Here is a 22,507-nt window from a genome sequence, read left to right as displayed (position 1 = left end):
TGGAGGCTTGGAAGTATACACAACCAGAGAAAACTTTGCCTTAACAGTATGTCATGTGAATGATTACATACTGAAATATTGTTTTTACAGTTTGTCCTGAGAACCATTACGTATTGAATGGAGACTGTATCCGGTGTGGACACTGTAAAGGTGACCATCCATGTAACAAAACAACAGGACGATGTGATAACGGTTGTGAGAATCAATGGATGGGAGACACATGTAAACGTATGTATATTCATCTCATTGAAAAAGGTTATGACGGGTGAAGATAATGAACGTTGAGCAATCTTATAAAACCCATAAAGAACACAAATATAGATTTGGGCAAACACGTACCCCTGGGCACACCAAAGATGGGATCAGGTGACTAGGGGGAGTAAGCATCCTCTGCTGACTGGTCAAAACCGTTGTGAGCGCTCTATCTTCATCAGCTAAACATAGTTATCTGTAGTCAAAATCAGTCTGCCACGAACGGTCTAACACTCGGCATGGCCACGGCAGCCAGTATTTTACTCAATTGATAGGCTGTATTGACAAACTGGGTCGTTATAACGACCATATAATTTAAAAATACTGACTTGAAACGAGGCTGTTCAAACTTCTGTGCCATCAACTTGTTTGTCAGTGACTTGCTTCGATTTAAAAACTGACCACACACTTAACAAGCTCTTCCGTATCAAATATGTTAAGATATAAAAAACACCATGTGCTAATGGGATATAGCTAGATGAATATGGGACCTTGACGACGGGGAAGCTGACGTCATCCCGTATATCATTAAGTTGAGTTGTTACTCTGCTTTAAATAGAATATTTAAATATATATCTACAAAGCATACGCGGACGACTCTGGAGAGCCTTTTATTTCGAGTTCACTGGGATATATTGAATCGACATGTGAATGAAAATTATTATTGTTAATATATATTGTCTAAATATCGGTTAAAGGCTACAGCAAGATGTTTTCCTTCTCACTTAGATGTTTCGGAATAAATGACTCGTGCGCAACAATGAAATATATATTTCTTTCCCAAATTGATCAGCACATAAACATTGTGCTACTTTCTTATTATTGTTTCTAGAGTACGAAGCCGAAAGGCTACTAGCCCACTAATTGCAAAGCCTTACCACTTAATTAGTCAATACATATTTCTCAATAGCTGTCACGTGCCGAATCAGTTGAAAGTGATAATGGAGTATTACTTCGTAAATATCGGTTAGTTTGTCATTACTATATAGTTTCAATAGAATATCAGGGTAAGAAACGAGTTGTCAAGATGGTGATATCTTTTATTTTCACTGGCATTTAACAAATTGAAACATCTGACGATAACGAACAGTGATATATTTTATAATTCCTATAAGAAATGAAGAATAAAGAGTAGGATAACCATTGTCACTTAGATATACGAGACGTTGAATCAGGTATCTTGGAAAAATAAGCATCGCCTGTCAAGCAGTCATATATGTGTCCGTTCGATCAGGCACACGGAGTAATCCGTAGTCAAACTTAATGTATAAAGAAAAACAAAACAATTGGCATGAGGGACTTCAGACAGTCGTTCTTTGCACACTAATTTTGACTCCGGAAAACCCCGTTTACCTGATCAGGATATAGGGCTCATGGCGGGTGTGACCGGTCGACAGGGGATGCTTGCTCCTCCTATGCACCTGATTCCACCTCTGGTGTGTCCAAGAGTCCGTGTTTGCCCAACTATATATTTGTATTGCTTAGAGGAGAGTTATGAGATTGATCACTGTTCGTTATCCTCACCTTGCATTTGACACAAGAATATGTGTATCGAATCAGTTGATTACTAGGTGATACTAGAACATTGCTAATATGAGAAATTGAGGCTGCGGAAGCTGACATGATATCGTTTCTGATAACTTTAACTTAGTTTGCCGTTAGCATCTCTACTTATAAATACCTAAGTACAAAACAGATGTGGGAGGCTGTGGTGCCTTATTTTGAGTTCACTGGGATATACTGAAACGACATATGCATAGAAATTGATGGTTGGTATAGATAAAACGTCGTCGGAATATCTTAATGTCGAAAAGGTCACAACTGGGAATTACTTTTTTCATGTAGAAACGTTTGGATATACCCTGCCTTATGATAATGGTAATATAAAACAGGCCACCTAACAAAGTAGCATAACTCGCGTCGATAAGAATCCCAACAAACTTTTGGGAGACCTGATCACCAAGAGCGATCTTGCTAATAGGGAACTCTCCAAAATCGTTTGCATTGTATTATAAACAAACCCCTTGCATCGTAGTCTGTAGGCCAGGATTCTATGGAGGAGATTGCAACCAGCACTGCTGGAAATGTGAATCAGAAACTGTTTGTCACAATGATACTGGAATATGTCCACGAGGATGTCAGAAGAACTGGAATGGTAGCAGATGCGATGGTAATACACATACGAGAATACAATGTTGCAGTTTATGCTGAATTATCAAATATTTCAGAATATGTATCTTACTTTCGCGATCCAACACATTGATTCAACAACACCATTCATATACATTTACAATATATATATACAATGTTTTGATTGCTAATTGATTTAATTTTGATTCTTTCTTTGGAATATTAAGCCTAAGGGGTGATAAAGTTTATGCCAGACTAACACTAATTTAGAAGTTGAATTAGTATTGGATTCGGGGATATTTTCTCCTGATAGCAGCTCTCAATTACCTTGCCCTTTTATACAAAATGAACTGAAGCGGAAATGAAACATGCTGTGGAGAAGGGGTATCGCTTGTATTAAATACAACCATATAATTATTTAGTAATGCTGGATTTTAGTTTTAGTCGTTCTATATAGATACAATTATACTAATTAATTAGCATATTTAAGAAAGTAGCAAGGTTATTTTATGCACATTGCAATATACACCATTTCCCTATGATAACGTATGTAAATGATGGGGACGTTTAGAGCATATTTATGATTCATGAATCGAAATTTTATCTTTCACTTTAAGCAATGCGTAAGAATAAAACAAGATAAATAATGAGGGCAATTATAACACATCAAGTTTTGATTAAATTAACAACTTAAAATATATGAATATTTATTAAGAATGTAGGGATTATATGTATGGAGAAAACTGTTCATCTACATGCGGTAAATGTGTCAACTCAACATTGTGTAACAAGGAAAATGGAACTTGTACTCACGGATGCCAGGCGCAATGGATTGGACCTCTGTGTGACGGTGTGTATCAATCTTTAAATTTTAAACGTTTACTTCTAATTTTAATCAGCGTCACTGACAAAAGTTAATACCACAATTCATTTAGCTAGTATTGGCGATGGGGATGTTATTTTATTTTATAATAACATTTATTACAATCAGTTCGACTGATTCCTCAGGGTTAAACATGCGTAATCTGTTGTAGGTTTATTTCAATATGAACATTAAAAAAGAAATTGATTATCTGTACCATTCAGGCAGTGCTGTAAATTTGTGTATAGTAAATCGCTCCTATAAGCTGACAGATGCAAGCTATTCAAACCATCAGCATATTTGTATCACGTTGTCATTTTGTCGGTTTCCTTAAGTATCCACTCACGATTTTTACAATTATTTAAACTCATTACAAAAAACAATTAACGACAAAGTTAAGAATTTTATCATGCAAACCTTTTCCTTCACAAAGGACCATTCATATTTTAAAAGGCCTGTGGCCGTTCGAATGTAATACTGCATATTCACAGAAGAAAATGTCACTACCCAAGACAACCGTCTAAATTGAAGCATAACACATTGTTATTTTCTTCAAGAATGTGAAGACGGACATTACGGGAAGAATTGTTCTTATGCATGCGGACATTGTGCAAACTCGACATTCTGTAACAAACAAAATGGAACCTGCACTCACGGATGCCTTCAACATTGGGGTGGTGAGCTTTGTGAAGGTAAAGGTGTAGTTAATCATCATAGTTGTTAAGAAGTATATGTACTTTTCCAACCAACGTTATCCTAAAAAATCAAAGGGAACGTGTCCTCGCAGGTGGTATTGTTCTGATTTGATTATCCATGTTGTTATATGTTTAGTTCTGAAAATCTAGAACACCATGGTGTGTGCTAACCTGCGTTCAGTCGATATTCTTGTTTGCTATTCAAATATGTCCATGTCTTTATACAATTCACATTATTTCATTCCAGAATATCAACTCATTGCATTGTACAATTAACCAATGCAACAAAACATGCTTTTGTATACATGTATGACTTATTTTTTGAAGAATGTGAAGATGGATACTATGGGGAAAACTGCTCCTCTGAATGTGGATTTTGTGCAAATTTAACAGCCTGTAATAAGGACAACGGTAAATGTTTTACTGGATGTCAAGATCACTGGGAAGGTGACCTTTGTGACGGTAAGAATAAACGTCATATGTCATTTAGGTGATAATACACCCGCCAAAGGATTTCATTTTTCCGAAAAAGATTCACCAATTCAAACCCATTTGAAATTTTGAACTTTTGTAATACCGTGGAAGATAGACATATATTTTGTTCATAATGCTTTTAATACCCCTGAACATGATTTACAAGACGAATTTTATAGAGCAAATAAAATAGAATCATTAAACTCCTGATTTTTAAAAATGTCCATAGATTTAGTCCTTGTTTTAATGAACGTAGTGGTTATGATACATATGCCATGAACAATTTGCTTAGCTTCCTTGTTGACTCTAAATTACTAAGCGTTCAAAAAGTTGCCGTCAGTCATTGTGAATAACCCCGATGCGTTATTACCTAAATATAGATAATTGCTACTACCACTTGGATTCACTAATGTTACTTGAAAAGGTGAAGGTAATAAATGCGAATTATATATTTCCACCGCATATGTAGGCATTATATATCATAAAAGTAATGTGCTCTTCGTATTATCCTGTGTTACCTATTGCATGGAAAGAGTGTAAAGATGGATTTTACGGTCAAAACTGTTCCACTGCTTGCGGAAATTGTGCAAATTTAGCAGTCTGTAATAAGGACAATGGGACTTGCCCAACCGGATGTCAGGAAAACTGGGAAAAGCCTCTTTGTGACGGTAAGAATGAAGTTTTAATTCAAACCTTTAGAAAAAAAAAATCTACAACAATGACATTGAAAATAGCATTTTTATTTGTCATTACGCGAGAAAACAAAGATATGTTGACTGTTAAATTCAAAAGGAATGAATGTATTATGTGGACATTGTTTTTCTACATTTGATGCTTGCTTCCACTCATTACGCCATTCAGCAATTCAATACATTGTGAATTGTAACAATTTCATTTCAGTTTTTATTCTGTAGGGGTGTGTATATACTGATCACCCCGTTGCTTCCTCAATTGATTTCTAAAGCTTAGAGAACAATAGAAAACATTGCTATGTCATTCAATCATCTGTACAAAATTGTCTTGATAAAAGAATCCATGGGTAAACAATGCCAAATGTGGCGACTAATTTCAAATATCACCGGCATGCGTAAGCTTACAGAGGATATAGTGTAATATGCTTGCAAAGTATTTTTAACATTCAATATAAGACATATAATGTGTGAACTCGGTATGATTTTAATACATTTTGCATATTCATACCCACAACAGATAAACCGAGCGCGATTTCATTAAAACAAAAAATGCAGACAGTACTGTGAAAATATAGTCTACAAATTGAAGCAAATATTTTCGAGAAACAACTTAAGACCTTCAACAATTCAAGTAATACCATAAAAAAAAACACAATTGCATATCGACAACTCGACTATATCTGAGATACATGATCTCATAAAAGCGCCTATCCATACCATATCCAAACAAGCTATATATATATATATATATATATATATATATATATATATATATATATGTGCGTGTGTGTGTAAATAGGACGCCTTGAAACCCGTTTCATGTTGTATCCAAGGTCCTTCTATCTGTTGCTTTTAATTAACATGATTATTTCACAAAGTATGCAAAAATGGATCTTACGGGTAAAGGTGTTCCTTCAAATGTAGAAAATGCGCCAATCCAACATTTTGTAACAAAGATGATGGCACTTGTTCTGCTGGATGTCAAGAAAACTGGGATGCCCCTCGCTGTAACGGTAACTAATCGTACACTTATACAAGCATAAAAACAGAATATCAACTTTTAAAACAAAGGTGTATACTAAATCTGCTATGTAATTTTATTAAATCCCTACCAGATAGGATATAGAGTTCCTTTCCATACAATTGTTCATCTCTCTGTCTGTCAGTAGGTTTGTTGGTTTTTTTCCGTTATGTTTCTGAGAATCTATTTAAGACTTGTAATGTAGTTTCAAAGGGGCAAATTCTGGATCAAGTTCGAATTCCGTTTGATCGACAGATGTGGAAAAATAATGTTGTTACGTTTTGATATTCATCGAAATCGGGGTCGTACTCCGATACAAAGGCAGGCAACGGATCCCAGTCGATGTTGGTGTAAATACTCGCTCCATCAACTTAACAACGCGATATTAATTAATCACAACGGGAACTTATCAATGAAACTATATAACATACATTGATTAACCATGCGAGTATTTTCTTTCTGTAGTCGATTTGTCAAAAAGCGGCAGTAATGAATTTACCGCATTCTTGCAATCTGTTGAACATCGCGGATATTCGAAAACGTCATTCGCATACTTGACAGTGAATAGTATTGGACACGTGACCTATCAGACTTGTATACATGTAAGCTATAAAAATGCAAATTGAAAGCTATGTCGATGTACTTTTTTCATTTTTACATCTGCACAATTATTTCCTAGAAGTATTATTTACAAAAAAACAAAAAACAAAAAACGTTCACCCATATTTGATCCTTTCATGGTCTTTGAACTGCATCGAAACTAGGCCAACATTATGACAGACGATGGCGGAGTTCTGGCTTTTTAAATTATTTTCATCGCTATATTATCAAACTCCAATTCATTATTTGAAGTTGAGGGCTTATGTGTCATGTGTGTATATTGAATTTGAGAATTATAAACTTTAGAATGAAACAATTTCACCCTAGGTAAAACTATATGTGTAAGATGCATGAACAGCAAAGCATCAAACTAATTCGATTTTGGAAATATATGGTAACTTAATACCAACAATTTTGGTCTCGCTTAGAAGTCAAACAACACTAAATGTATATTTCGATTATATTCATCAATCGAATAGGGCGCTGGTGGAGGATTTGCATTGCTTATACAATTCTACCAGGAGTCTTGTTTTATTCTAAAACCTTACTTTTTTCCATCGTGCAATCGTTTTCAAAAACATAATATTAGCAAGTGCAATTTATCTAACAGACCTTATTTTTTGAACATCAAACTATTCCTGACCTCAAACTATTCATTTATTGAATACAGGTTGCCAAAATGGATATTATGGAGAAAATTGTTCATCACAGTGCGGTGAATGTGAAGGTGAAACTTGTAACAAAGAAAATGGGACTTGTCCTGGAGGATGTATGGGGCGTCATATTGCTCCACTTTGCAAATGTACGTAATCTCGATTATATGTTGTATTTGAGTACAATGATGTAGGATATCTCGGCAACGAAAAGGTAAAGGTAATTGGTAACCATTGTGTAATGTGTAGCTCCCTTTTATTCTTGATAAATCAATAGCCCCGCGGGTACATTAAGGTAGGCTAAAGAAATCTTTACTGGAATAAAATTCCCGAAACAAGGTGACGTCATAATTGAAATAAGTATATCACTAAGTATATATTAAATCCGATTTTAATTTTTATGTAAGTTTTATATATGCATAAAATAAGCCATGCAACTACTAAGATCTAAAGAAATTCAAAATGTTATACTGCTCTCGTGTAATTTCTGTCTGATGAGTATGAAAGTAAATTGATGGCGTCATGACTATACATCGAGTGACGTTGACACAGGCAAGTAATTTGGTAATTTGTGTCATGCAAATATCGACAAGATGTGGAGTATTTTAAATATATGACATGGGATAATTTGCCAACTCTTGCCTTTTCGTTGTAGATAAGCCTGCGGATAATGTAAAGCTTATACGGTACCAATTTTGATGCACCAGATGCGCATTTCGACAAATAATGTCTCTTCAGTGATGCTCAACCGAAATGTTTGAAATCCGAAATAACTATGAAGTTTTAGATCTAAATATAGCCAAAAACAGCGTGCCAAACAAGTGGAGCCAAATTCCTCCAAGGATAAGAGCTATGCATGAGGGAGATAATCCTTCATTTTGAAATGAATTTCTAAATTTTATAGCAGCAATTAAATATACATCCGTATTTTCAAGCTAGTAACTAAGTACTTAGCTAGTGGGCTGTAGAGACCCTCGAGTACTAACCGTCCGTTTAATGATCAAGATATAGGGCTCACAGCGGGTGTGACCGGTCAACAGGGGATGCTTACTCCTTCCATGCTCCTGATCCCACCTCTGGTGTATCCAGGGGTCCGTGTTTGCCCAACTATATATTGTTATTACTTGTAGGAGCTATGAGATTGACCACTATTCGTTATCTTCAACTAACATTTAATTCTGATTCCTTGATTTAAATAATCACCTGTTTATGGTATTTACCTTTTTATTGACATTTTAATATTGATCATGCGATTGAATTTTTCCCACTTGATTGATAAATCCATTATAATAGATGAACAGTTCAAACATAAGTTTTGTACACAATGGATATTCGTTCAGAAGATCCATGGATGCATGCAAACATCGCTAGTGTCAATCATCTGGGTTTCCATGGTTTCCACTCCTTGATTGTAGACTAGAATAAGATTGACTATTCGCATGAAGTTTACCTCTGTTCTAAATGGTATATTGTGATAGTGTGTAGGTGTGTCAAAATCTCCATCCAACAATTTAACGAAGTAACAAACCCCTTGCTGTTAAGTCTCAATTTTACTCAAAAAATGGGGTATTTTTTTCCATATAGGGACTTTATTAAGTTCTTGTATAATAACAAAGTTATTGGCCCATTCATGATGTTTACGGCCGTGCATCCCATCATTGGGCCCAATGCTGTCTGACTTGCTTCATAACGATTGTTAGACCGTTCTTGACACACTGATTTCAACTACGGATAACGCCATTTACCTGATCAAGATAAAGGGCTCATGACGGATGTGACCGGTCGACAGGAGTGTTTCATCCCTTGGCACTTCATATAACTTCTGGTATAGCCAGGGGTCCATGTTTTCTCAACTCTATTTTGTATTGCTCATAAGGGTATTGGGATTGGCCGTTGTTCGCTATCTTTACCTTTTTATCACAGACAGTTGCTTCTTAAACAAACATGGACAACGGAATTATCCATATCTAGTGATCAGTCATCCAAATAATTACTTTATTAAACACCACTGTGATTCCACGAACGAGTATTCTGACGTTGAGCTAAAAATATACTAGAGTTCCTCATCGTCAATATTTCCGTATTCAATCGTGATCAGGTCTTCCAACAGTCTGTTGGAATTTTCATGGCACCAATTGTGGTATTCTGTTTCTATATTTTTATGAAACATAATTTATTTTTTGTTCAAAAAGTAATCATCACTATCATCTCTTCTTTCTACATTACAAAACGGGATAGAATTGCTGTGATAAATATTTAACCTTGAAAAATTTGCTCCACATTGTATCATTTTGCAAAGGGTATTGTAGCTCTTGACATTGTGTGTGCATCGTTTAGTAGTTTCTGTTGAGAGGCTTCACAGAAAAGTCCCCAAGAAGAAGTGTGGATGGTATACAGCCCGCAGGACAAATGGCAGTTGTCTTTTGATGTGCTATCCAAGGATTTTCTAGGAATTTTAATACACGTTGTTTTATATAGCTTTCAACATCACTCCTTTTTCATTCCGTAATGAATCTGCGTTATTAATTGTCATTCAGTTGAAATACAATTTCTTAGCATATACGAATAATTTGTATTATGACAGATCAAAACATGGAAAATGCTAATCCACAACAAACTGGAATTATTGCTGGAACTGTTGTTGCTGCTCTACTTGTTGCTATCGTTGGAATAATTTACAGGTATGTATGCTTTCCCTCGTTTGAAAACAGTGTGTCTTGCAACCGGACCTGTATAATATTTGTGAAAATCCATGAACTTTACAGACGACGGAGAGGTGGGAAAGGATCACAGAACAGAGGAGGAATGATATCAAGTTTGTTACCAAACCGAAAGAAGACACACAATAAATACGCGGACAATACTGGTGAGATCAATCAAGTTTCTGATTTCACTTTCAGCATTACTTTCAATAATGTTACTGGATAAAGTTGCACATCTTTAGTATAGTAACCATTCAATTCTTTCTTCAATGCAATTGATCTGGTTGTCAAATTGAGAATTATCTCCAGAGAATTAGAATTTCCCCTGAACTTTCTTTGAATGTGAAATAGTGTGTATTTATAGTACGCATTTGTACTATTGTATTTTACTGAATACACAAGTGTCATTTACAAACTCATGATAAAATGTCAATGTCAATCAGAAGTACTTGTACTTTTATCGATACAGATGTATTTTTAATTGCTGGAATAAAATTTAGAAATTCACTTCAAAGTTAAGGATTATCTCCCTCATGCATAGCTATTATTCTTGAACGAATTTGGCTCGCTGCATTTTTGGCACTCTAGTTTTCCCTTTAGCTCATACAAGTTTAGTTTTTATGTCGATTTTCCAAAATTTCGGCTAGAGCAAAACTAAAGAGACATTGTTTGTCGAAATGCGCATCTGGTGATTTAAAGCTGGTACCGTACATTTTTCGCAGTCCTACATGTTTAACTTTTCTTAGGAATCGAAAACTCGTCTGAGACTCAGCTTGCTGCAACAGTTGACGCTGATGGCAATGGGTACTATAACATTGCCCAAATCAACACATGTATTAAGGTTGAAGATCTTCGCCGTCTCATTGCTGAAAAAGTCGATGATGAGAATGAAATATTTATTTCGGAATACAAGGTACTAAAATGTCGTTTTTGTTTCGTGTAGATCCATTTTAACGAAGCACTTGGTATTCTGCTTATATTATTTTCAACTAACAAGCGTGCAAATATATTTACCGATTGGTAACACAATGGGGCATGTACTTTCAAATCCGTAAATCAAGAATATATGCATAAAATGTGTAACGTCACGTATTGCATTTACATGTACCTGGGTTATATCATATTGACTTGAAGTATTAATAGTAACTTGGAAATATACAAGTTTATTACCGTGAAAGTCAATTTGGTTGGCCTTTTTCAATATTCTCTTCTGTTGTTCAGAGACTTCCTTCCGGGAATCAAAGTATTTGTCATGCAGCACAAAAGACAGAGAACACTGCAAAAAATCGTTTCAAAACTACCTTTCCCTGTACGTAATTCTCAACCACTTGATGTCGTATATGTGGTCGTAATCACAGTGAACATAACTCCTTGCACTGAGATTCACATATGCTCTTTCTTCTAGATGAACATTCAAGAATTGTCCTTAAAGAGAAATGGAAAGACTTGGACAATGATTATATTAATGCAAATTTCATCAAGGTAATTCAATTGGGGTAATCTACACAAAATTTAAACATAACTAGCGATAAAAGAACGTATAAATTATGACAGCAATTAATGCATGACATCTCATTTCAGGATTATCATGGTGACAAGCGCTACATCGCAGCTCAAGGTATCATTCAACTTGCATTTATTTATAAACAATCATATATCATTCATACTACATGTAAGTAACTTTTTTCCATATTATATTGCGTATAGGGTAAAACATGGTTCTACGTAACTCAATTATTTAAGACATAATAGTGGCAACAATGACATTGTTTTCATAATGTTTCACATATTAATACTAAGTTGGCACACTATCTTATGTAGTACACTTTCGTTTTCTTGTGGTGCTATTCTTAACTATATAATTTGTGCAAGTGACAAGTTTAAAATAATCTTGAAGCAAGATACCAATGTACCTCTTTGTCACATTGTTCTCATCCATAGGGTTTGAACCATGCATGTATGAGACACTTAAACACTATCATAATAAATCAAATACCGTGGTAGATATAACTGATAAAAGCCCATTTTTATATAGGACCGAAAACAAATACTTTATCAGACTTTTGGAGAATGATTTGGCAGGAAAACGTTAAAGTAATTGTCATGCTCACCAATATCGTGGAAAATGGAAAGGTATGTATTTTAGATCAAAGTCAAATGATAGTGTAATGTTGCTCATTCAGAAATAATATACATTCATGAAATATATGATTAGCAATGTCGTTAATTCAATGGAGACATATGCTATCAGGATTATCAGTGTCGATTTTGATCAGGGTTTTGTGAACTGTGCCATGACTCAGATGTATGAATATAATCTAATTAATCTTTCACCAAATATTCAGCATAATCTTTGTTGATTTTATCAGACACATCTTTAAGAGGGGAGGTTCCGTGTCGAGACAGTTATTGGTACGAACAAACAAAAAAAACACTACCGCACTACTAAAGAACAATTGCTGTTATTAATATCAGAGTCAAACATGCATGCATGCTGTAGTTAAAATTTCTTCAGCACCTATCGATAAGTTAATGCTGTCTAAACTTGAACAAGACATTCATCTAAATAGGATTTAAACTCCCAAAGGTTATGGAGTCTCATTGCATTTATGCTTTGTATTTAAGCTAAAATCTATTATTCAACGCAAACGTTCTTAAGAATTACCACACTAGTGAACAAGTTTGCATCATATATATATGTATCATGAAATATGGAGATAATCCCACCTAGTGTGTCCAGAGGTCTGTGTTTGCCCAACTGTCTATTTTGTATTGCTTGTAGGACTTATGACATTGATCACTGTTCGTTATATTCACCTTGCATAACGAACAGTAATCAATCTCATATCTTATATAAGCAATACAAAATAGATAGTTGGGCAAACACGGACCCCTGGACACTCCAAAGGTGGGGTCATGTGCCAAGGAGGAGTAAGCACCCCTGTCGACCGGTCACATCCGCCCTGAGCCATATATCTTGATAAGGTAAACGGATTTAACCGTAATCAAAATCAGTATGTTAAGAACGGCCTAGCAATCTGTGTGAAACACATCATGCAGCTGTTGACCCAGTGATAGGTTCTATTGGCGAACTAGATCGTTATAACGACCATATATTTTGCGAAATGCTGACTGCAATTGAGACTGCTGAAACCCCTGAATCATCAACTTGTTTGTTTGTCATGTATTATCTAATATATCAACAGGCTGTGACTATTTTGGATCCACAGTTGAGTTAGAATCCCAAAGTTGTAAAATTCACAACGTGTTTACATCATTCTAATATGGAGTTGGTATCATACATGTAGCATCTTCCCTGGGGTCATGATATTTCCTTGGCGCCTAATAATATCTGCATGACCCTTGCTTCAAAGATATTTCTTACTGAATTTGAAATTGAAATGAACTGGTAGTTATCGAAGGAAGTTAAAAATGTTTATTGTTGATACATATGTTTAATGACTATGATCTTTTTTGGTCAAACTATGATATCATACTCCTATAGGATAATGACACTTATAAGTTTGAAGAAGTGCATCTTTGCAAGCCAAGTGTTCGATGCGTTTACTGTTATTTTCCCCTGGCATATGTAGTTGCATTTCTAGACATTAAAATATCGCGATTTGACTTTCCGAGTCATCCAATCAAATCGCGTCATACAAACAGTTTGGTTTGAGTAATGAGGAGTATCGTTTCTAGCCATTTTATACTTTTGTGACTCCTATCTTGTACACTGAATTTAATGAAAATGACCCCATATGCAAGTGTGGGACCAGAACGTTTTTCTAGTTCGACTGACCCATTTTACATTGCACACCGCAGAATTCCATTTTCAAATGAAAAACGCGAAAAACTGGTCATCAAAGAAAGACTTGGTGTCATTACTATTGGAGAAATGATGAGAAAAATGAGAGAAAATGTCCAGAGATTGCTGAATCTGGAAAACGCTTAACAAATACTAGTACCAGAAAATATTACGTGCAGAAACTGAGATAAAATGATATTGTCCCCACTGCCACAATGCAAGTAACCGGCCATAAGAATGTCAACTCTATCAATGATTACTCAGAAATTACAATCAGAAAACAAAAAGAGATGTCCACATTATTATCAACTACAAAGAATCAACAGTCTACTGGACAAGCCTCGTCTACAGTACCTCGACCTGCTGCGGTTCCCAGCATTCAACAAGCACAGTCTCTTTTCTCTGGAGCCGTATTAAATGTAACAAATTTCAACACATTTACTTACGAAAGTGCCTCACATGAATTCTTCTCGGCTTCAGATCCAAAGAAACCACTATATCAACGAGTTGGATAAATCAAATAGCAAAAGACGCAATTACATATGTTCTATTTATCTCATGTAAAACTTATACGGTACCAATTTTGATGCACCAGATGCGCATTTCGACAAATAATGTCTCTTCAGTGATGCTCGACCGAAATGTTTGAAATCCAAAATAACTATGAAGTTTTGGAGCTAAATATAGCCAAAAACAGCGTGCCAAAAAAGTGGAGCCGAATTCGTCCAAGGATAGGAGCTATGCATGAGGGAGATAATCCTTAATATTGAAATGAATTTCTAAATTTTATAACAACAATTAAATATACATTCGTATTTTCAAGCTAGTAACGAAGTACTGAGCTACTGGGCTGTAGAGACCCTCCGGGACTAACAGTCCACCAGCAGAGGCCTCGACCCAGGGGTCATAATGTAAAACTTATACGGTACCAATTTTGATGCACCAGATGCGCATTTCGACATACGTCTTCTTTTCACTTTTGAGAAGATCCCCAATATGTTAGAAACAGCTGATTGACTTTGTTTTGAATCCGTGGCTCAGACGTCATACTTAAATGTCTTCCTTACGTGGGAAAAAAATAGTGCGCTTATAATTCATTCATATACAATACAAAAGGGTATTTTTGTAAAAGAAACCATGGATGGAAATTGTGTTGTAAGGCATTATAGTATATAAGTAATAATGACTTTGCTATTCCAACAGAATATAACAACTATTGACCGAGCATTTATTTTCGACGTAGGCGTGACTTACTGATAAAAGTTTGATGTCGCCGTCTTTTTTTAAATAAACGTGTAGCAACGATCAATGAAAGTGATATTTTAATGCCGCGTTATTAGAAAGTTGAATAGTTTACAAGTGGAAATAGAAGTGTTTTTGTATTTGCATTTATAATCGTGACATAAGGTCAACAAAACAAAATCGTTTGGAAAATGGAAAGCATGCGAACAGTTGGAAGGATTTAAGTGTCTCTATTTGCTTATTTTAAAAATGGAATTATAATGTAATACTTGTTTTAGAATTTAAACTTAATAATGCATGACAGGTGAAGATAGCGAACAGTGATCGATCTCATCACTCCTTTAAACAATACAAGTTAGATAGTTGGGCGAACACGGACCCCTGGACCCACTGGAGGTGAGTTCAGGTGCCTAGGAGGAAGAAGCATCCCCTGTCGACCGGTCACACCCGCTGTGAACCCTATATTCTGATCAATAATTCAATATGGAAATTATTTTATTAGAAGTTTAGCGAGACGGACAGCTTTCTAATTTGACGTGAAAACGCAATGACAGAAAACCTTAGCGTCGAGAATAAATGTTTCATAAACAAAAACGAAAAAGTGTAAACATAAGCTAAAATATACAATTGAATTGGACAGGGGATAACCATATTGGCATATGTTATTTGCCATCATTATTGCTGATTTAACATCCGCCAGGATCCGTTTTACCACTAAATTGACCATTAAATCAGTATTAGCGGTGACAAATAACAAATAGTGAATTTCTAAGAAAATTCCAAGGCAATCCTTTACAATCTACAGAGTAGTGGAACAGTTCCCTGTGTCCGTCTTTAAACGCGACCTGGAAAAGAGTAATCAGGTACTCCCGGCGTAGAAATGTAACACATTGGTGCATATCTCTACACTAATCACATCCAAAATGTATGAAATATAGGTGTAGTGTAACGGAGTCAGTCAGAGGAACCGCGATTGGTTCTCCATACTGTTGTCGTTGTGATGACATTTTGTCTAAATACAAAGACGGACGATTTTCGGGGTTTACGATAATGTTTATAGATAATCGATCATATACCTCAACCAAATAGCAGTAGTGGGCGGTTTGTGCTTGAATAAACGCCACTCGGTTTTAATAGAGGACATAGATACATTTTCCGAATGTATCATCAAGGTTAAGATAAACAACTTATCAGTTGCGGCTTTCAATGTTTCATAATTAATAAGATATGAGTTAGGAGTTTTGAGATTGATTACTGCTCGTTATTTCACCTTTCATATGTCACATTTTCTTTCAGACCAAATGTATTAAATATTGGCCAGACGCAGATAAACCTTTAGATATAGGTCAATGCAGAATTGCCCTCTTGGAGGAAACTACCTATGCATTTTATACTGTACGCAAAATGTCGGTTAAGAAGAAAAGTGTAAGTTCAAATGAAAAACAAAAACCAAGCACTTATATGATTTATTCATATAATGTTTTATAGTTATTAATTTAATGCTAATGTAGTAAAGAATTGATGTCACATTTTTTAAAAACACTTCAAATGTTATATAGTAATGCAATCGATGAAAATGAATTAGTTAAACTGTTTTGATAATAAGTAAACGTTGCTTACTTTATCAGTCACCCAACAAGAGGACCGTCCTCCAGTTCCATTACAACGCCTGGCCAGATCACGGTACCCCAGAAGAGCTTGGATTGGTTCAATTTCATAGATCTGTCATCAAGAAATCTCAGTCTGAATCTTGTTTCTTAGTGCACTGCAGGTTGATATTCATGTATCTACGCTTAAAAGCTATATATAGTATGATGTGTTTGCCCAACTATCTATTTCATATTGCTTATAGGAGTTATGAGATTTATCACTGTTCGTTATAATCACCTTTCATACTAGATGTAGTTGATACTATGGGTTCTGCGTTCCTCTTCCAACAAAGAAGTCCAGTTTGGATTTTCATATCCGGCACTGCGTTCAAACGATGTATATATCACAACTAATCTTTTGCTAAGCGCCCGATATCAGAAGTGTAAATCATGTTGTTTTCTTAAATAACCTTAGAATGAGTCACAATGTATGTTGGTACGATAGGGAATTTTACCACTACGACACTGACCGTCATGCTTAGTCAAAGTTTGAGGTATTTTGAACTGGCGACGTAACTTCATCAATGTCAGATACTTGAATTATTGATTGGAAAGTAACATAGCTGACAAACATTTTTTTTTTTACCATTATATGATGTAGGGCTCAATGTGGATGCGACCGGTCGACATTGAATTATTACTACTCCTAAGGACCTGGGCCCACTTCTGGTATATCGAGGGGTCCGTGTTTGTGCTATTCTGAAGTATGCACCCTTTAGTAATTATGCGATTAATCGCTGTTCGTTATCGTCAGCTTTCATATGTACATCACTACCAATATATACCTCATTTGATCAATTTACCATTATAGAATTTTAATATTAATATCATACGTACTAATATTGAATTGTATTATCATTGTTATTGAATTCTTATTTTTATATTCAATGTTTCTGTAATAATCATCATCCATGTAATGCTAGTGCCGGAGTTGGCAGGACGGGGACGTATATTGGTCTGGATTCTTTGCTGAGGCAAGGACAGGACAAGGGGGAAATGGACGTTTTTGAATTCGTCAAACAGATGAGGGAGGACCGCATGACCATGGTTCAAACCCCCGTAAGAAAAAAAACCCCACGGATTACGATTTAAAAAAGAACTCAGAAAATAGAATCTGCAATACCGTTCAAGAAGTGAACTTACTTATATCTCCATATGCAGATCGAACCGCATATATGGATGAATTCATAATATAATGTTGATAGTTTTTCCTTCAGAAACACATTATGTGATATTCTCAATACAATATTCTGTGTTTAACATATAAAACATGGCTTGGCATGACGTTGTTAAACATGACAAAGCTGTTAGCAACTATCACGTTTAACAACAAGAATCAATTAATCAAATGGCATGATTAATTGTGTGGTTTTTTGTTGTTGTTTTTTTTCAGGAGCAATACGTATTTTTGCATAAAGCGCTACTGTGTGAGTATCAAGGCAAAGGAACTACAACGTCGGAAGCAGACTTCCCAGGGAAAGCAAATAAGCTGTTGAAAGATGATTCACCATTGAATCAACAAGAATTATATGAAGAATTTAAGGTAGACAGATATGACAATATGAATTAAAGGGACAATTACCAATCTAATAGAATCTCTACAGAATACAAGTTATTTATCAATGAAAGAATTTGGGTTTCTCTTCAAAATAAAAACAGGAAAAGTCATGAAATCAAAAGATGCGGAAGAAAAAGCCGTTTCGGATTATCCCATTTTATAATGCGAAATTGAGCTCACTACTCCTACGTGGATTTTTTCAAAAGTTATATAATGTACATAAAAAAACAAATGGTAAATGTTCATATTTTCGATAGTCATTGTCAACACTGAAGCCATCGTATGGGGACTCGGATAAAGAGGAAGCCACGCTGCCCGAAAACAAGTCCAAAAATGTCAGCATGAGTATTTTACCAGGTAAATGCATGCCCGACGAAAACGAATTTCACATTTCATTCATATGGTTTTAATAAAATGTGTCTTCACAGAAATTCGGGTCTCAAACAGCCGTTTCTGTTTTTATCAAACTGTGAGAACACCAGAAGCCAATTTTATGTCAAGCTACTGTATAAAACTGACCAAAATGCCCTGTTCAGAATTTCAGTTATCCTCTCTGAAGTGTAATTGGATTGAACGGCTCTGAAATAATTCTTGAAATTGCAAATAGTATATAGTTAGACGAATCATAACATGTTTACGTTGTCAATGTCATTGTATCTATTGCAGTGTCCAAATATAGACCATATCTGACATCACATGTTAAAGGAAGAAATGACTACATCAATGCAGTTATTCTACCGGTACTTTCTTAATTCATTTGCTAAACAAAACCCACATATAACAATTAAGAGATTGATCACTGTTCGTTATCTTCACCTTTCATATAACAACAAAAAATAACCCATCAACGATTTCTACAGAAACGATTATGTGTATCATGTTTGCTATTTTAAAAAAAAAAAATAAATTACTTTATTCTTTTTAAAATACACCATATCCCAGACATTTACAAATGCAGCTGGATTAATCATGACACAGGCGCCCCTGTCTGACACGGAGGTGGATGTATGGAGATTATGTATGGACCACGAGATTGATGCTATGGTGGTTCTACATCAGCTTGACGAGGTTTCATTAGCTAGATATTGACAGCTATTCATTCTATTCTTTAACTCAAACGAAACTGCTTACAGCACCCATTGTTCACGTTATTGGGTATGGATGCTTTTAATTAAAACATTTAAGTGGCGATTTCAGGGATTGTTTTACTTTTTTTTTTCGGTTATAAATCTTATTTATTCTATCGTGTATTTTAAATTCATTATTATGGTTGTAACTTATGTTTTGTTTATTTTCAAATAAACGGTGACGTGGTTTTGCATTTACAATCCTACTTAATGTATCGTCAGGAAAATAAGTGGCTCCCAGGAAGAGGGTCATCTTTGTCTTGTCCGCCATTTACTGTTACCATCGGAAATACAGGAAGCAGACTGGATGACGTAAATCAAGATAGGCTGGTTATTTCAAACAATGTACGCTATGTAACGTTTTAAAGAAAACAAGTGTATCGGACCTCTAGGAAACGTTTTATTATTTGATTGTGCATTATTTCATCGTATACCTTATTGGTAGTTTTGTTAAAGTAACTCATTCCATGGTGTTGACGGGTACAGATCAGATATGAATCGCAAGGCTGTCTGTGCCTGTGAATGGGAAATGGAATGTCATAATTAATCTGATTGTCCATGCCTGTAAACATGATATTTGGCATTAGGATGGGTGACCAACAATTTTGAATAAGACACAGCGGGATTTGCTCTCTGTAAATTAGATGCAAACCAGCCACATATACATATCAAGATATTATAAAACATATTCTAAAACAAGAGAACATGTTATAGAAAATCTGACACAATCTTGGAATTCAAACCCTTCAAGGATTTTCTTTAATTAGGAGCAAACGAGGAGAATGGATATCTACCAAGTACCATTTGAAAGTGACACCTCTGTTCTAAAGGGGGTAGAGCTACTTTTAGAAACTGAGAAGAACCCAACGTTTACTTTTGTCGTAATCAGCAAGTACGTGTTTTGTTTAAATTTCTTATGAATTCAGCCAAAATATAAAGTTCATAATATTGCACATGAAAATGTGAACATCTAGACCATACATGTAACTCGTTGAAGGAACGCAGATTTGAAAACTGATCATACATAAAATAACCTTTTGTATAACAAACCAGTTGAAAGGCAACTATAACATATGGTGACGAATGGATACCGCAAGAAAATACGTTTTCTGTTGTTGTTTTTTCGTGCTTTATTTTTTGGATTCATTCAATTTATTTGTTTCTTGAAGGGACAGTGCCGGACCAACGGGGATTTTCTGTGTTTTACACAACGCCCTACAACAGCTTCGTATCGACGGGGAAGTGGACATTTTTACAACGGTCAGGCAGTTACAGATTAGAAGAACGGAGGTCATCACAAAGCTGGTAAAAAAAAATAAAATGGTTATCTGGTTTAGACGTTATTGATGGAGACTGTGCTTTTTAACAGATACAACTACCTAATCAGAGCTCGTGGTAATGGCTATCCTACTCATAAAAGTCGTCTGCATTTTGGACAATCGTTGAGGTTGACAAAAACAAATTTGATGGTATGGATAATTATTAGATTTTTAAAACGTATTACTCCTTTAATTGTTGTACCTGTTGTAGGAGGAATATAAAAGGTGTTATCAATTAGTGTCACAGTCAACAGCTGCAGAAGGAATATATGCCAATATGTGAAGAAAACATTACTTGTTGTAATTTTACCTCGCATTTCCTAACAAAACTGATCTACAACCATTACAAAGGTCGGAAATCATACAAATCATCCATGGGGTGTCTTATATTGCTTATTTTTTTTCCTTACATTAACCACGTTACTAATATATATCGAAACATTACTATATTGAAAGAACAGACAAGAGGAGTATTTTAATAGCAATATGCATAGATAATTTATCGATCATAAGTCACTTTGAAATGCTTTCAGACATACATTCCGTACTTAAAACGTGAATTCTTCAAATATTTTATGTGATGTTTAATTTATTTTTCCAGATAGAAAATAATTAATCTTTTTCATTATTTCATTTTTATGTTTTAGCATGAAATATTCATCTTTATAAGATGCACTGCTGACAATGCATCTAGTTTTCAATAAAACCCAGATTAGTTAGAAATAAAGTAAAATGTTTTTCAAGACAGAATCGTTTTCTTTAATATGTCACAAAGGTTATGATTTCTTCTCCGTTTTCCTTCCGTTTTCCTTCAAACAATTTAAAAAACAATCTGAATTTCCGTTAATCGTTTGAATAAAAAACTTAGCAAGCTAGTATTAATAAAACCTACGTTAGATTACGATTGAATTTAGTCCACCGAGTGGACATATTCAGCTAACTCTAGAGGATTATATATCTGTCATGTCTTAAGGGGATATGATTGTGACGTTTTTGAAGTCACTACGCAACTCGAACTAACATACTCAGGTCATGATTGTCGTGACATACATTGATTATGACTTCCATTAAAGTTATATTTTCGAAATACATCATACATCATGACAGGTGGGGCCGTATTATGATTAAACAATTTTGTATGAATGCCGTTATGACGTGTGTTTTTTAATGAAATATAAGGTAACGACATAAGCGCGTGGTTTTCGACGCCATGTTTACGTTGTTTACGTTGACAGCAGACAGAGTTTGACATATGTCATCGTACCGCATTTCTAGACCTGTTTATTCTGTTCAAAATAGAAATGAAAGACAGGGGAGCAACACGTCGAACAGAATCTCTGAAAAATTTTGAAAGTACATATAGCCAAACTGAATGAAAATAAACTTGGGGCTAAAAGATTCTGCAAAACTCTTATCATGCCAGAGTAATGATAAACATTTTGTATTATATTCTGAGATTTCGTAAATAACAAACATATATGAAAAATATAGGTACATGTGGTACCGCTCATGAATGTACCTCTCTCTCTCTCTCTCTCTCTCTCTCTCTCTATATATATATATATATATATATATATATATATATATATATATATACAATGAACTTTTCCACACCGGCCCTACAGAAAACCGGTTTTCCCTGAATATCGGTCGATTTTCAAAGTTCCGGTAGAAACCTTAACATTTCCTTACAACGAAAGTCTCACAAAACCGGCCACCCCTTAAA

General features: G+C 35.1%; 2 protein-coding genes and 3 long non-coding RNA genes across 6 annotated transcripts; all 5 read left to right on the top strand.

Annotated features, from left to right (window-relative positions):
* The first annotated feature begins 96 nt into the window (after nucleotides 1-96).
* LOC130049341 (uncharacterized) lies at nucleotides 97-3,936 on the top strand. Of its 2 annotated transcripts, none has more exons than XR_008797845.1 (3): nucleotides 97-228; nucleotides 3,098-3,232; nucleotides 3,802-3,936. It is a non-coding gene; the product is annotated as an uncharacterized LOC130049341 (long non-coding RNA). The 2 variants fall into 2 exon arrangements; XR_008797846.1 differs by lacking the exon at nucleotides 97-228 and adding an exon at nucleotides 2,351-2,422.
* A 6,975-nt stretch (nucleotides 3,937-10,911) lies between these two features.
* On the top strand, nucleotides 10,912-11,564 carry LOC130049342 (uncharacterized). Its single transcript, XR_008797850.1, has 3 exons — nucleotides 10,912-10,994; nucleotides 11,303-11,390; nucleotides 11,487-11,564. It is a non-coding gene; the product is annotated as an uncharacterized LOC130049342 (long non-coding RNA).
* A 96-nt stretch (nucleotides 11,565-11,660) lies between these two features.
* Nucleotides 11,661-16,551, top strand: LOC130049339 (uncharacterized). The gene is made up of 3 exons (XR_008797843.1): nucleotides 11,661-11,699; nucleotides 12,117-12,214; nucleotides 16,425-16,551. It is a non-coding gene; the product is annotated as an uncharacterized LOC130049339 (long non-coding RNA).
* A 12-nt stretch (nucleotides 16,552-16,563) lies between these two features.
* On the top strand, nucleotides 16,564-19,087 carry LOC130049761 (receptor-type tyrosine-protein phosphatase U-like). Its single transcript, XM_056147743.1, has 6 exons — nucleotides 16,564-16,581; nucleotides 16,757-16,899; nucleotides 17,701-17,836; nucleotides 18,171-18,320; nucleotides 18,593-18,692; nucleotides 19,002-19,087. The coding sequence occupies exons 1-6, from the start codon at nucleotides 16,564-16,566 to the stop codon at nucleotides 19,085-19,087; spliced, it is 633 nt and encodes a 210-aa protein (XP_056003718.1).
* A 184-nt stretch (nucleotides 19,088-19,271) lies between these two features.
* On the top strand, nucleotides 19,272-21,064 carry LOC130049328 (receptor-type tyrosine-protein phosphatase alpha-like). Its single transcript, XM_056146769.1, has 5 exons — nucleotides 19,272-19,403; nucleotides 19,685-19,807; nucleotides 20,230-20,354; nucleotides 20,632-20,767; nucleotides 20,993-21,064. Exons 1-5 carry the CDS (start codon nucleotides 19,305-19,307, stop codon nucleotides 21,062-21,064), a joined length of 555 nt encoding a protein of 184 aa, XP_056002744.1. The 5' UTR covers nucleotides 19,272-19,304.
* Nucleotides 21,065-22,507: the final 1,443 nt, after the last annotated feature.

Source organism: Ostrea edulis, chromosome 8, assembly GCF_947568905.1.
Source record: "Ostrea edulis chromosome 8, xbOstEdul1.1, whole genome shotgun sequence".
In the NCBI taxonomy this organism is placed as follows: domain Eukaryota; kingdom Metazoa; phylum Mollusca; class Bivalvia; order Ostreida; family Ostreidae; genus Ostrea; species Ostrea edulis.
The sequence above is the reverse complement of the archived record's forward strand: the minus strand, read 5'-3'. Positions and strand labels throughout refer to the sequence as shown.